Source organism: Papilio xuthus, unplaced genomic scaffold, assembly GCF_000836235.2.
Source record: "Papilio xuthus unplaced genomic scaffold, Pxut_1.1 DF825928.1, whole genome shotgun sequence".
NCBI lineage: Eukaryota > Metazoa > Arthropoda > Insecta > Lepidoptera > Papilionidae > Papilio > Papilio xuthus.
This window is the reverse complement of record NW_013532721.1, coordinates 6,131,101-6,145,438: the sequence shown is the minus strand read 5'-3', so window position 1 is coordinate 6,145,438 and position 14,338 is coordinate 6,131,101. Positions and strand designations below refer to the sequence as shown.

Here is a 14,338-nt window from a genome sequence, read left to right as displayed (position 1 = left end):
TGACGCTGTGTATGTACCGATGTATTTGAGCAGGGTGAATGTATCTATTAATTTGAAGACTTTTGTTGTACCGATATAATTGATTACTTTTGGTGTACCTATATATTTGCATATCTTGTCTGTTATGATCTATATGACGCTGACTGTACCACTATAATACCAATATAATACATATTACCTATATAATGTTATCTGGTCTCGACGTAATGAAGTACTGATGAATTCTTGGAATGACTCAATGCGCTAACAAGTTTAGCAGAATTCCTGCTACACTCTTACTCTAATACTATCCTGACAAGTTTCCTTTCATTCCGTCCTTTCGATACTTTATAAACTCCAACAGTATGCAGTGGAAGCTAATTAGTTTCAACGAAGATTATTCTCACTATACTGCTATTTTATTACTATGAATAATAACAAACGAGTACTATATTTATAAGTTAGACTAAGAGCTGAATAGAGATAAATATTAAAATGGTATAGGCATTTGATTTAAAATAACACATCAGGATTAAATATCTTTTTTCTAAATGGAAAATCTTATTGCAAATTAAAATAAGTTGAGTAGTTGTGAAATGCAGCAGTTAAAGTAATGTTTTACTGCAACTTCACTAACGAGCAAAACTATCACGTGCACTGTCACTGTTGCTAATTACCAACAAAAGCTTAACAACACAAACTTTTAAAGCCTTCTATTTATCACTCATGTTTAAGAACTAACAATCCTAATGTGTTACGGTACGTACTTTAAAGGAAATCAAGGAGTTTCTACGTCTCTAAGTTGCTTATAAGTTATGTATTTTTTCTATTACCGACATTCATCTAAGAACATTTTTCCCCAAATCGTTATCAAACTATCATGCCTCCTACCTTATGTCCGCCTATTTGGAGAGCCGCCAATTCACTTGGCACAATAATCCTGTACTGTAGAGTTCAATATCATTTCACGTAACAATTTTAATTATTTTACTAACAAATATATCTACGAATCAAACTACGTATACGGCTACGTCTACGACTTTTTCTACGACTACGCCTACGACTTTTTCTACGTCAACATCTATGTACGCCTACTACAACGGGCAATGTCTACGCTTTTGTCTACGCCTGTATTGACGTCTACGCATTCGTCCGATCCTACATTTTCACATAATCTACCAATAAAAAAAACTTTTTTTTTATTGCACGGAAACAAAGCCACGGGCACTATAAAGTGAATGATGAAATGGGTAAAATAAAGTGGCAATATCAATAGGTAGTATTCAATCTAAATGAAACGAAGGAAAATCGATTTTATAATAATAAGTATAATAAAGAGTAAAATTAGGTTGTGAAGGAGCGTAATAACAGCAGCTTTCAGTGAAGCATCCTGTGAAGATATTGCATAAATCCTCTTCAATGAGGAGTTATTGCAAATTGGATGCGAGAAGATACGATGTGGCCTTACTTTTTAATTCATATGCCCGGAGATAAAAATATTAATAGACTTGAAATAAGAAATTTTGCGAAAAAAGTCCATAGATTTTGATAAATTTAAAAGCATTTGAAACGTAGTATGGGTAAATTAAGGTGAACTTTTTTTTATTAATAGTAAAGTCAAGTAATAAACAAATGAACGTTAAGTGATAAAAAACGTTTTGTGAAATACATTTATTTTACTGTTTTAAATTATTATGTTTCATTACAATTAATTACTTTAGTAAAGCAAGTTTATTGCATTCCATTTTACTGAATAAATGCTTACATTTGTCTGAAATGTAAAAGTTATATTAAAATGAACTTTCATAACTTTTCGCTTCTTTAAGTTGAGGAACTGTTTCATGAGTTAGGAAGAACTTTTATCTGCCAAGTTTCAGATACAAGCAGTTAACCTGAACTTATTCGACTTGGAGAAATGTTCAACGAAGCGTCATTCTGTAAAAGACAAAATTTGAACATTATCTAAATTCATCGATCGAATAAAATGTATTTGGGTTCATGTTTTTGTTGTAAGTATACTTAGCTACAAAATTTGTAACACTGATGTAACATTTGAATAAAAAAATCTAATTATATAATAATAACATTGAATTGATTAGCAATCTTCAGTGTTAATAACTAAAAGTCACACTATTTTTAGGCATTATTAATTACAATCCTTTGGCGCGCTTACTTTATAAAGTCAAGTGTCAAAATTAATAGTGAGGGGACATAGATATCGACATTTTAGTAAGGCTAGTGTTGTGCCAGTACACCGGCACACCGGATTTTCTTCCTAACACTATAAACGTTTAGGTAATTTCTAGCATCGTATTAAATGCTTTGGTCTTTATTATTGCAGTGGCAATTTTCAACGTTAGCATGAAGAGCTTTTGAAATACCCTTACACGTGTCCGATGTTAATAGATGAGGCCAACTAGTATTACACGCTCCCATATAACTGAATTAACGTCGTGCCTTCATTCATCAATGTCTATAAGTTTAAGATAAAAGCCGTGATATGATACAGTTGTGTACAGCCCCCACGTCCACTATTTAATAATATGATGTAATAAGCTTAATCTAATCATTATCTATTTAATTATTTTAAAACCTAGATTCGTTTGATTCGTAGTTCGTGTTAAGAGTTAACATTTTAAAAGTCAAAAGAATATAATAAAATAAAATTGAAAAATCGTACATATCAATGCATCAATAAATTTTGATATCCTTTAGATTTCCCTATAAGTAATGGGTTATAAGAAACGGAAAGAGGATTAAAATTCGACCTCCTTCACGTACACTAATCAGACGAAAGGCGGAATTATTTGTACGCCTGTTTTCTGTGTGGTCGTGATATTGCATCGGTCGAGCCGGCCGGTTAATAGCTATATTTTTAATTTGTTGAAATTGTGATCCATGCCTACATAGCTTTATTACACACTTTTCTTTGTTTTTCCTAAACATAATGAAAAGAAGGTGTTACATAATAAAAAGGAGGAGGGAAATGTTTCACATATGTTTCGGCAGTCGAAACTCACATACTAACAAATGGTCTTCATATTCATGAATTCTATAAAACGACTAAGATATTCTTGTACGCTCAATCGGTCAATATGATATTGACGAGGGCTGAACATATATTATCCCGACAGAATCGGAATGATATCCCATATCGATGTAAAACTGACAGGTTTACCGCGTAAAGTGATTTGAAAATGTCGATCATGTCGGAGTGTAATAAAACATAAAGCTCGTTGGATTTTTACCATTCGCTAAATGGACGTTGAATAAAAATAAGCGTTTAACTGACCGACATAATATCTGACTCAAAAACGTAATAGGTTTATTAACAGTGTTAGGAAAAAAAATCCGACACTGTGCCGGTGTACTGGCTTACCACTAGCCTTAATAAAATGTCGACGTTTATGTCCCCTCACTAATAATTCTGACACTTGACTTTGTAATGAAAACGAGCCATTCGCGCCAAAGGATTCTAACTAATAATTTCTAAAAGTAGTAACGTTATTTTTACCATCGTTGGGGGTTAAGCACTTGACTTGTAATCTGCAGGTCCTTGGTTGATATCCCGCCATGTACCAATGTTTTTCGATTTACATATGCACATTTATCCGGCGTCCTTACGGTGAAGAAAACAATCGTGACGCAACAGATATCAGTGAAGAAAATCAAAGATATGTGTTAAAGATAAGTCAACCATCCCGCACTGGACCAGCGTGGTTGACTCCATAGTGACTAGGGGTGACTAGGCCATCCTAGTCACCCCTAACTTAGAGAAGGCTCCAAGCCCCTCAGTGGGTACGTATAGTGAGCCAATGATGATATTATTTTTATTGGAGGATCTTACAATTAAAAAAAAAACTATTTACATAATAAGAAACGTTAATTTATAAATAAGTACGTTTAATAAATATGAGGAGTCGTAGAAGTATATTCTATTCCAGATGATCATAAAAAATTTAGAAACTGAAATAAACATGTTTTTCGTTATATTTACTTTGAAATTGCATCGTATGTCGGGTTCAACTAACATTATTTACTTGTATACTATACAGAATCTAAAATACATAAGATATTGGTGTATGGAGACTGTGATATGAGGCTTTGCCGTCGATAACTGAATTACCACGCTTCAGTCGCCGCCATCCATCAACGTAGATAATTTAAAGATAAAGCCTTCCTGATCGCTTATTAAACGCTACGGGTATATTTAATCAGAAAATAAATATGCAGGTAACCTATAGTTCAAGTTATCTAGTTCGGGAAAGTTAATGGTTTTTTTTTAAATAAAAATCACTCGTAATAAATACAGAGATCAAAAGCTGAATGGAAAATTGGCCGTTAAAATTCATTTTAATTCAATTTTAGTCGATTTATTTGTTGTTGATGGTGACGCGATGGATGAATTTTAAAATTTTCAGATCCACTTCTTGTCGATTGTAAATTTTGTGAATTAAAAACGATTCAATTTAAAGTATTTAGTGGAATAACGAATACGGTTTGAAACAAATTGCCATTTACAACTGCATGTTACCATATTACATCGATACTCATTGTAAAAAAAATACTTTCCTTCATATTTTTTTTTCATAAGATGGCAAACGAGCGTGCGGTCACCTGAAATCGCTGGAATAGCGAAGCGACCGCTGCCCATAGACATACGCAATTGCATATGCGTTGCCTACCTTTAATCGCCGGAGGAGAGGTTGCACAGAAAGAAAATATTTTCCCTTCCTATGCATCCTCTCATCCGGAAAGTACACTTCCCATCCTTTCCTTATAAGGAAAAGGGTGGGAAAGGAAAGAGGACTGAATGAGGCCTTCGGGATGCACACTCATCAGACGAAACGCGGAATTGCTTCCACTTCACGCCTGTCTTCTGTGTGGTCGTGGTATTTCACCGGGCGAGCCGGGCCAATTCGTGCGAAGATGTTAAAGCGGGCTCTACCACTCTTCATATACCGTAAAGCATCCCGACTTGTACTAATAAGTTTTTCGATTTACATAAATACATTTTTATCCAACATTCTTATGGTGAAGGAAAACATCGTAATGCAACCAGCACATATTTGAGAAGGGATTCAAAGATATGTATGAAGTCGACCAACCCGCACTTCGCCAACATGGTTGACTATGGCCTATAGCTAACTTAGGATAGGGTCTGAATCCCTGGATAGGAATGTTGTCAACTGATGATGCCGTTAAGCATCAGTTTATTCAGAATTGATCACAATGAGGTTGTATAAATAAGAGTCAATTGTTTTAAATCATTTTAATAAAATAAATTGATGTATTAGTTTCATGAAGGACACATTTTAAGACCATTTTTTATTAATATTCCATTTAATATATAAACAATATTTTATATTTAATTAATACATAAACAATGTGAATCAAATAATTCCGAGAATTCTAAATGACGTGTAAACAAAAAAAATCACTTATATTTTTACTAATTAGTTTAAATTATTATTTTTGCCTGATATAACAATATTTTAAAAATATATTAAACGCCATTGGAAAGCATTTGGCTCTTAAATTCATAGATTTACTATTTGCAATAGAAATCGCCAAAATTATATAAAAAATTTATACATATTTGACGAAACTCTTGTATTTCATTTATTAAATGTATCTTGAATTTTGAAAAAAAAAAAACAGAATTAGATTTAAAAAAAAAACAACAATGTAATGAAATACAGTATTCCAAAAAAAGTTAAGCAGAAAATACATCTACCACAGAGACGAAATTTGTGCTACAGCATTTACCGGTTTCCGTTGTATAAAAACATAATTAAATTTGTCTATGGAAGAACACAGACAAAATGTTTCAATACAAGTTAAACAGTAGAATTTCATAGTAATGTTGCCATAAACATGTTCACTTAAATCCCAAAATTTCATCAAATTTTTGTTAAGTATTTTATTATTATTGTTATAATTTATTTTTCATATCGGACGAATGTCTTTTTAGATATAAAATATTTCATTTCCCTTTGACTGTGATGTTTGTTATATTAAAAAAATTATACAACTTTATTTTACAATATAATAGGATGGCAATACTAAATGTATACAAATAATTGCAACACTGTAACAAAAGGCCATACATATATTTATATAAAGATTCACTATATATTTACATTTTGTTCTTTACGATATTATCTAATAAGTCTTAAAAATTAAATACAACATTTTTACAAACATATAATGAGAAAATTTACAATACATTTTAAATAAAAATGCACAGACTATGACGTCATAGCTTTAAAAAACAGCCATTGTCAATAAAACATATTTTAAAAAAATTGACGCAATTTTTTTCCTACTTTTTAAGCTATGACATATCGATTAACCTTAGGTTTCTGACACTAAAAATCTATGCATAAAATATATTGTCAACCCTGTCATTAACTTAGAAAAAAAAACAGAGACAAAAATATATTTTAAAAAGGGTTTTTAGTTTCAGAAACTCAAGGTCATTGGTGCATTTTTATTTAAAACGTACTATACAATGACTTTAACTTGATATAAGTTTTTTAATTTCATTTTTTAGTTACATTTATCTTTTAAGTACTAATACATACAACTTTTTTAACAACGACTGATTGTGAAAAAATATACATTAAATATAAATTATAAAAAAGCTGCGTTTAAAGATGGAAACTTTTTTTTTGTATTAGAGGCGAGGTTTTTGTCATTTCAGTATTATACAAAATCTAACAATGTAATATGATCTTGTTTCACAATTGTGTTCTTTTAGAATTCTAACGTAGTTTATCTTTGAATTATTCTTTACGAAATGCAAAGAAAATTGTTTCTAACAAATGGAATTTGAAATAGCGAAATAACTTGAATCATAACCCACGTCTGTCACCCAGAGGGGTAGGCAAATACGGATCATATGATAACTCTAATTAAATTAAAAAACCTTTAAAAGGTTACACAATCCTAGTTTTTTTTTTCTTCCGGGTTATATTTAATTTTAAAGGTATTGTATAGAAGATTTCATATAATATGTATAATACTAAAATGAACAAGGCCACAATAATCCAATTGGTTAATTGTACCTTTGCCTCACAACTGATCGAATAGCTGCTCAATTTGATAACTTAAGCAATAAATTTGCTAATAAAAAAAACAAATCCTGACATTCTGTACTTCACGATACTTCAGAGTTTAAATACACATATAGCTTACAATAAGGACTAGCGTGTTGTACACAAAAGACAATGTTTTATTGCTAATTTCACACTAGGACAGAACAATGATACAGAGCAGGACAGTGCAGTACTACTATTGTTTGAACCTACACTGGTCTGTATATAGTAGTACTGGAATGTCCATTGCTCTGTATGTTCTCTTCTCGTGTGAAATATGTTAGTGCCGTTAGTGACAATTGATATGGCACCAGACGAACAAATGTTAGAGTTATAGACATGGCCAAGCGCGGGACTAACTAATGTATAATTTGTCAGGTACCGAATGTCGTTAAAGTAAGTTTACACTGCCATATGACCACTGAAATATATATCTCAGTTTTTATGTCATTGTGTGGGCATGGCGATCTGTTTTTGTTTTTGTTAGTACGTTTTTTGACAATGGAAACTAACTTTTACTTTCATCAACAGATTAAGATACGTCTGACCAAATATCAATGTTATATTATGTACTTTTATGTATATTTTTTTTAAAACAATTCTTTTATTGTTTTTAGGAAATTTCAATGAAATTGTACCAGTGCTCAGTTCTGATTAGACGATAAGATAGACATAACATATTAGTTAACTTTCATATTATTAGCGACGAATACTTTTGTTCTATAAAATCTCTTGACGTAAATTTTAAATCATTGTTGTTGTAAGTAATTCCATCATAGTTCAAGAAATAGCCAAACTGTCGCATGGAATGAGAAACAAATTTCACAATAACTATTTTATAAATCTTACTTTGACTATAAACAATCATAGCTCGATTATTTGCTTTGTAAAAGAAAAAAAAACAATAATTTACTAAAATAAAACTAGTACTTTTGCAGCATTGTTCGTGCGTTACCTGCCTATACCAAATGGCTAAGTAAATATGGGCAAGTAAAATAACTCGTAAAGAATTATCGTTCAATTCCAGGTTAATATTAAAAAAGCTATCGTAAATCGTTTAAATTAAGACTTTTTAAGCAAAAAAAAGAGATGCATAGCAATCGTGCATTTCCACTGACGAAATGGTCATCCAAAAAACTTCCATTATCTTTGCCTCCATAAGAATGAGTTAACAACACGACTTTGTATCATAATTTTTCGGCAATGGAAATCCACTTTAGCAGTCTCTCGCGTTGTTTATAAAGTAAATAAAACGACAACTTTATGGGACAACTGTTACCTTAAATCTAATTAATAAGTTTAAAAAAAATTCGACTATTTAAAAAAAAAGTGTAAAGCTATACCAGTCGCACAAATAAAATAAAAACGCAGACAAAAACACTGCCGGTTTAAAACCATTTTAAAACTCTCAACACGAATTAAGTTCATTGTAAGTTTAAAATATTTACGAGATTATAACATATTCGACAAAACAATTGATCGTCAAAACACACGCAGAAACATGTTGTGACACTAAACTTATAGTCATTGTTCACGGGGTCACACAAATCTTTTGTTGATTCAAACGAGGTAGTTACATATCATTTGGAGAGTAAACGAGAAACAAATACTCAATGTTAACTCACAAAATTTACGGATACATGTTGCACCCTTGTTCACACCGCCACGAGACAGACTTTAATGAGCCTGTGCGTGAGTTTGAGCGGAGACAGCTCGTGCTATCCATTGGAAAGTTCTTCCTTGAGCCAAGGGGGCACAGGACGGCCGAGACGTACCAAAAGTTTGGAGAGCGCGGCGTTGTGCGGCGTGTAGTATCGCTTTAGGAATTTGGCAGAGCGCTCCTCCATGGGCGGATAGATGCGCCCTTTCGACTTGCCAAGGCACTTCGTCTTCTCACCACTCGTCACTTGGCAGAAGAAACCTTTCTTCGCGTCGTATCTGGAAATTAGATGCTCTATGTAAGACACTTTGTTACTTTTCCTGGCTCGTAGAAACATAAGGACATACGGTCGATAATTTAATTCGCTTTCCACTTCCTTTTATGGAATAACTTATGTCAGTTTTCTATTCTGTTATTGTACATTATGTGATCTTACTAATATTATAAATACGAAACTTTCGATGTATGGATATTTGTAAGAATGTATCTTCAGAACGGTTGATCTCGATGAAAAGCACAGATAGTCTGGTAGAACACAGAGGCCACTAAGTTTTTTTTTTAGATTCTCTTTTATTACAGTCAGTTATGTGATAAAAGTCTTCGTTTACTTTACTACTTTACTAGTTGACAATTTTGGAAGGAAAATAAGGAAACAAAACGATAAAAAAGAAAAAAAGAATGTCTATTAGTGGCCAAACAAAATGTTTTCGGAGCGGAATACGGGTGAGTTGTCAAACGGCATACCTAGAGCAAACGTTCCCCGATTGACGATGGAGGTAGCGTTTTTCATTGTTTTATTTCCTAAGCCTCTTCCTATTTGTTTGTACAGTCGAAACGCGACAAATGCAAATTGAAATCGCTTTAACAATATACGATATCAATACACACTTATAAATCAAAATTGTACAACTTTGGTATACATTTAGTCATAGTCAACAGTTTTGTAGCCTAAAGGCATAATTAATTAATTTGATATCTTACTACTATTAATACGAATGTTTAGATGGATGGATGGACGTTATGTTTGGTATCTCCAGTACGGCTGAACAGATATCGATGGAATTTGGCATATATATATAGGACATAGTCTGGAATAACACATAGGCTACTAATTTTTTTAAATCCACGCGGACGGAGTCGCGGGCGACAGCTTGTATTAAATGCTTATCAAAAATGTTTGTCAATGTTTAAACTTCCACAGGTCACAATTACCATATCTTTTAGCAAAAACTGAAAACACTACATCTATATACACGATATGATTACTTACATAGGTAAAACTGTTAGAAATAATTTACCCGTGCTTTTTTAATCTAATTAGTGTAGATAATAAATAAGGGAAAATAATAAAAGTTTAATACAATGTAATTACACGATACATTTCATATCAATACTCCACTGAGGCTTACACAATTACTGTTTAATTTTGTTCCGGACGAAATTTTACACACAAATCGAAAACAATTATTTCAATAATAGCAACCGCTAAAAAAGCGTGGTTTTTATTTGGAAATCAATTTTGTATTAAGCGACTCTCTTTAGTTTAATGAAACTCAACAAAGAAATATCTACAATTCTTTATAAACACGTTGAGCGCCACGCGTATTTCTAAGACAATCCCGTTCAGGCCACGAGCGCCGCTTATACGCACTGGTATTAAAGGGTGTCCGATCGCAGTACAAATTCCGTAAAACCGTCAAAAAATTGTGTAATTCCGCAAAATAGTGTAAAATTTTATAGTTCTCATGTTACACTCTGTCAGCCACCGATGGTTGACGCGACCTAAACAGAAAATCTAGTGTCAGCCACCGATGGCTGACGCGGCCTAAACGGAAAGTCTAGTGTCAGCCACCGATGGCTGACGTGGCGCTCAACGTGTTAATTGTAAAATTTCTATTGTTGCCCAAAACGTCATATGGACAATGAACTGTGTGTGTTCATTTGTATTTATATACTAGCGACCCGTCTCCAGCATCGCTGTCGCCAAGTATATCCAAAATATAGAAAATTTAAGCACATGTGTTCACAAATAGGTTATTTATTGGTAATGTTTTCTAAAGTTTACTTTTAAAAAAAAATCTATAATAAACTGGAATAGTGTAGCTTCCCAACAGTGAAAGAATTTTTCGAATCGGTTCAGTAATTTTGGAGCCTATTCAATACAATCAAATTTTTCTCTTTATAATCATTCCAATTTACTAATAAATACTAATATTATGACTCGATAAAATTTGGCATAGATGTAGAAGATAAGTTGAAAGAACACATAGGCTACTAATTAAGTTTTTGTTCTCATTTTGCGCGGACTCGCTGGCGACAACTAGCATAGTATATATAGCAAAATATTTATAGCAAAAATAGAAATTTCTGTTAACCTGACGAATTATTAATAATATGACGAAGAGAGTTATCTTATATATAAAATTCTCGTGTCACAATTTTCGTTCTCACACTCCTCCGAAACGGCTTGACCGATTCTCAGGAAATTTTGTGAGAATATTGAGTAGTCTGAGAATCGGCTAACATCTATTTTTAATCCCGCGCGGACGGAGTCGCGGGCGACAGCTAGTATGTCTTATGAGATCTCCTAAGCTATGTGACTGTTTTTGTCGTGTAGTAGTGACTTACTTGAGTAGATTATTGTAGTCAATGTGCGGACTGAGTTTAAGGAACTTCTGCAGCGCGTGCAGAGCGGCGGCGGGCTGGGCGCGTAATGCAGCACCGTCCACCACATGCAGCTGGTGCGCGCCGAACTCTGACACCCAGCGCTCCAAATGGTGGCTGTACTTACCTGGGTTCAGGCAACGGTTCCTAACAAAATAAAAATATATATTTTTACGATGTTCAATGGAAAATCACTATTATATTCAAATATGTATACCGTATCCGAATAATTTATAACTCGAATGTTTAGTTGGTGCGGTATGCTCTAAGTTTGATGTCGTGGGATAAAGTTCTTGAGGCAATGCTTGCTTTAAGCGCTTAAGTTGAGCTGATTGGAATAGCACAGTAGAGTTGTTATTATGGAGTTTAATTTTCATTAAAGTATATAACAAATGAAAACATTTTCTTAGATATTTTCCAGAGATTTTAAAATGGATTACAGCATATATGTAATTTAAATATTTGTCAAAATAAAATTTGATATTACTGTTAGTTTTAGATTTAGATATATCTTTGACATTTACCTAGGTAGTATAATACTTGCATTGTTTTATGTCGTATTTTATTCAAGCAAACCTTCACATTCATGTCATACCCATTTCATGTAGGATAATAAAAAATTGCAAGAACAATACATTGAAAATGTAAAGGTAGAAATATAAGAACGAATGTCTATTCGTTCGGGACAAAAGCGCGCGGTTCGGGCGCAATCTGCGCCTTCCGAGTATCTGAAAAGTGAAGAGAAAGTTGCGCAACAAATCCCCGCATATGAATACAGCTTCAATTCACAATTTATTCAATGGGAAGAGTTTTGAATATGTCTGCAAGTAACCGGCCGTCGCGTATATTCCTGTATTGTTAGACTCACCTTAAGTCCTTAAGCGGCTTGGGCGCGGAATCGTTGGCTGTAATGATCGTGTGGAAGGTATAGTTTCTCGCCACCGGGTCACCGTGCGATCTTATATGTTGGTACCAAGAGTACGCCCTAAACAAAAAGTTACAAATAATAAATTCATGTTAACATTGATAGAAAATTGGTCATCGAATAAAAACTTTATGTAAACTATTTGTTAACCCTGTTGCTCTAATAAATGTTATACATATTAAAAATATTTGCAATATTTTCTCAAGTATAATAAATATATCCTTACCTTTTGGATGGAGATATGAGTATAGCTATGATCTTGGATGTAGGCAGCAGCGCGTGCGCACGTCGCGGCGCTAGTTCCGCGTCAAAGTACGTAGCAGACTTCTCAAACGCCATCTGGCTCGAGTTGCTGAGATTTGCCGGGAAGAAGTTCAAATACCTGCACAAAAAAGAACTATAAGCAGGCAACATATTTTAGGTTTTAAATATAAGAGTGGAAATCGTCACGTAAAACCTAACACGTGTGTTTGAATTACATAATAAATAAATTGAACTTAAATGTAGCATTGATTTCTAATTGGGAAATTGACGATAAACGTCAGCACTTCATATGGACAATTTCCATTGCAGAAACTCTTATTCCATATTAAATTATCATGCATCTGGTATAAGTTAGTATAACGCTTAACTTACCAATCCAATCCTTTGAGGTAGTTATTATTGTTGAAAAACTGCAGCTCCTCGTATGTGGTGGGGCTGGGCAGGTTGGGCACGAGGGCGGGGTGCATCGCGAGAAAGCTGTACAGCGCGGTGCTGCCGGTCTTCTGCGGCCCGATGACAAGCACACGAGGCAGACTGCCGCACCATTTGCTCTTCGACCAGATGCGACGGTGACGTATATCGTCGCATGGATTCTGGACATACGATTACCATGTTTATTACTATCGGATTAGACTGTAGCAAAGCACACTTAGATGATAGACAAACACTTTGTGTTGGTAATCTATGGTTTGACCAAAATATACCGTCGCAATAAGAGGTATTTAAATTCATATAAGTTGTGAACATAAACAATATTATACATTAATATTCTGGTGCGCCTATCGAAACAGTTAATCGATACAATGGTCGAAGGTTCAAATGCACGCGCCCTCACCAGTTAATCGATCAAACGTTAGCCGGGACTTGCACAACAATCGTTTGTCACACGTGTTCCGAATGCGGTTATCACAAACAGCTAGACTAGAAACTATATCTATTGGTTATAAGTTCCCTTAAATTAATTGATTTTACGTTTAAATGATATGTATCTTGAGGTAGTAAACGAGCAAACGAGCAAGCGGGCACCTTTATTAATCGAAATAACGAAGCGACCGCTGCCCATAGACATCCGCAAATGTATATGCGCTTCCTTTAATCGACGGAGGAGGGAACGTACAGAAAAATCCCGTTCCTATGTGTCACCTCTTCCGTCAAATTCCTTTAGCCGATCCGCATCATGTCGCAAGTAAAATCGAAAACCAGTACAAACTCTGTGGCAATATCCTGAACTATTGTTCACTAAGACAAGACAATTCTATTATACTTATTCTGACAGAAATAGAAACAGCAAAACAAACTTGATAATATTGTTTAATAAGGTCGATAATAACGTAAAATGAAAGTATTAAAAGTATAATTAGTACCAAACAAAGTAAAATAAACTTTATAATAACTTCTTTTATTTTGAAAGTTAAATATTTCGGCGTCATTGTGCCGACCAAAGTTTTGGCTTGTTTTGACTTGGTTTGTGTATTTTGTTACAGAGAGGCGCTCATTCAAAAGCGTTACAGGGCATTTTTTATGACGCAAATCTCGGCATTTTAAGCTTTTCACTCTCGGCTTTTATATTATTTTGTATACATAAGTAGTCAAGAATATTAAGACATTTTACATCGCATGTATTTAGGGCGATTATTTTTAAAAATATAACTAGATAATCGATTTTATAAGAGATCTAAAATTAGTATAGTTTATAAGTCTTGGTGGGTTATGGAAGGATTTCTGAAAATATTCGTTTTACTTTGC

General features: G+C 33.6%; 1 protein-coding gene across 5 annotated transcripts in view; it reads right to left on the bottom strand.

The window, feature by feature from the left end:
- Nucleotides 1-6,632: 6,632 nt before the first annotated feature.
- The window catches only part of sfl (N-deacetylase and N-sulfotransferase sfl), a 105,341-nt gene continuing 97,635 nt past the window's right edge, over nucleotides 6,633-14,338 (bottom strand). For all 5 annotated transcript variants that reach the window (XM_013322580.1, XM_013322581.1, XM_013322583.1 and 2 more), the window contains 5 exons: nucleotides 12,965-13,185; nucleotides 12,555-12,710; nucleotides 12,272-12,388; nucleotides 11,368-11,550; nucleotides 6,633-9,017 (listed from right to left, as the gene is read on the bottom strand). In XM_013322580.1, coding sequence (XP_013178034.1) covers nucleotides 8,798-9,017; nucleotides 11,368-11,550; nucleotides 12,272-12,388; nucleotides 12,555-12,710; nucleotides 12,965-13,185 — 897 coding nt within the window. In that variant the 3' untranslated portion in view covers nucleotides 6,633-8,797. The remainder of the gene's footprint in view (nucleotides 9,018-11,367; nucleotides 11,551-12,271; nucleotides 12,389-12,554; nucleotides 12,711-12,964; nucleotides 13,186-14,338) is intronic.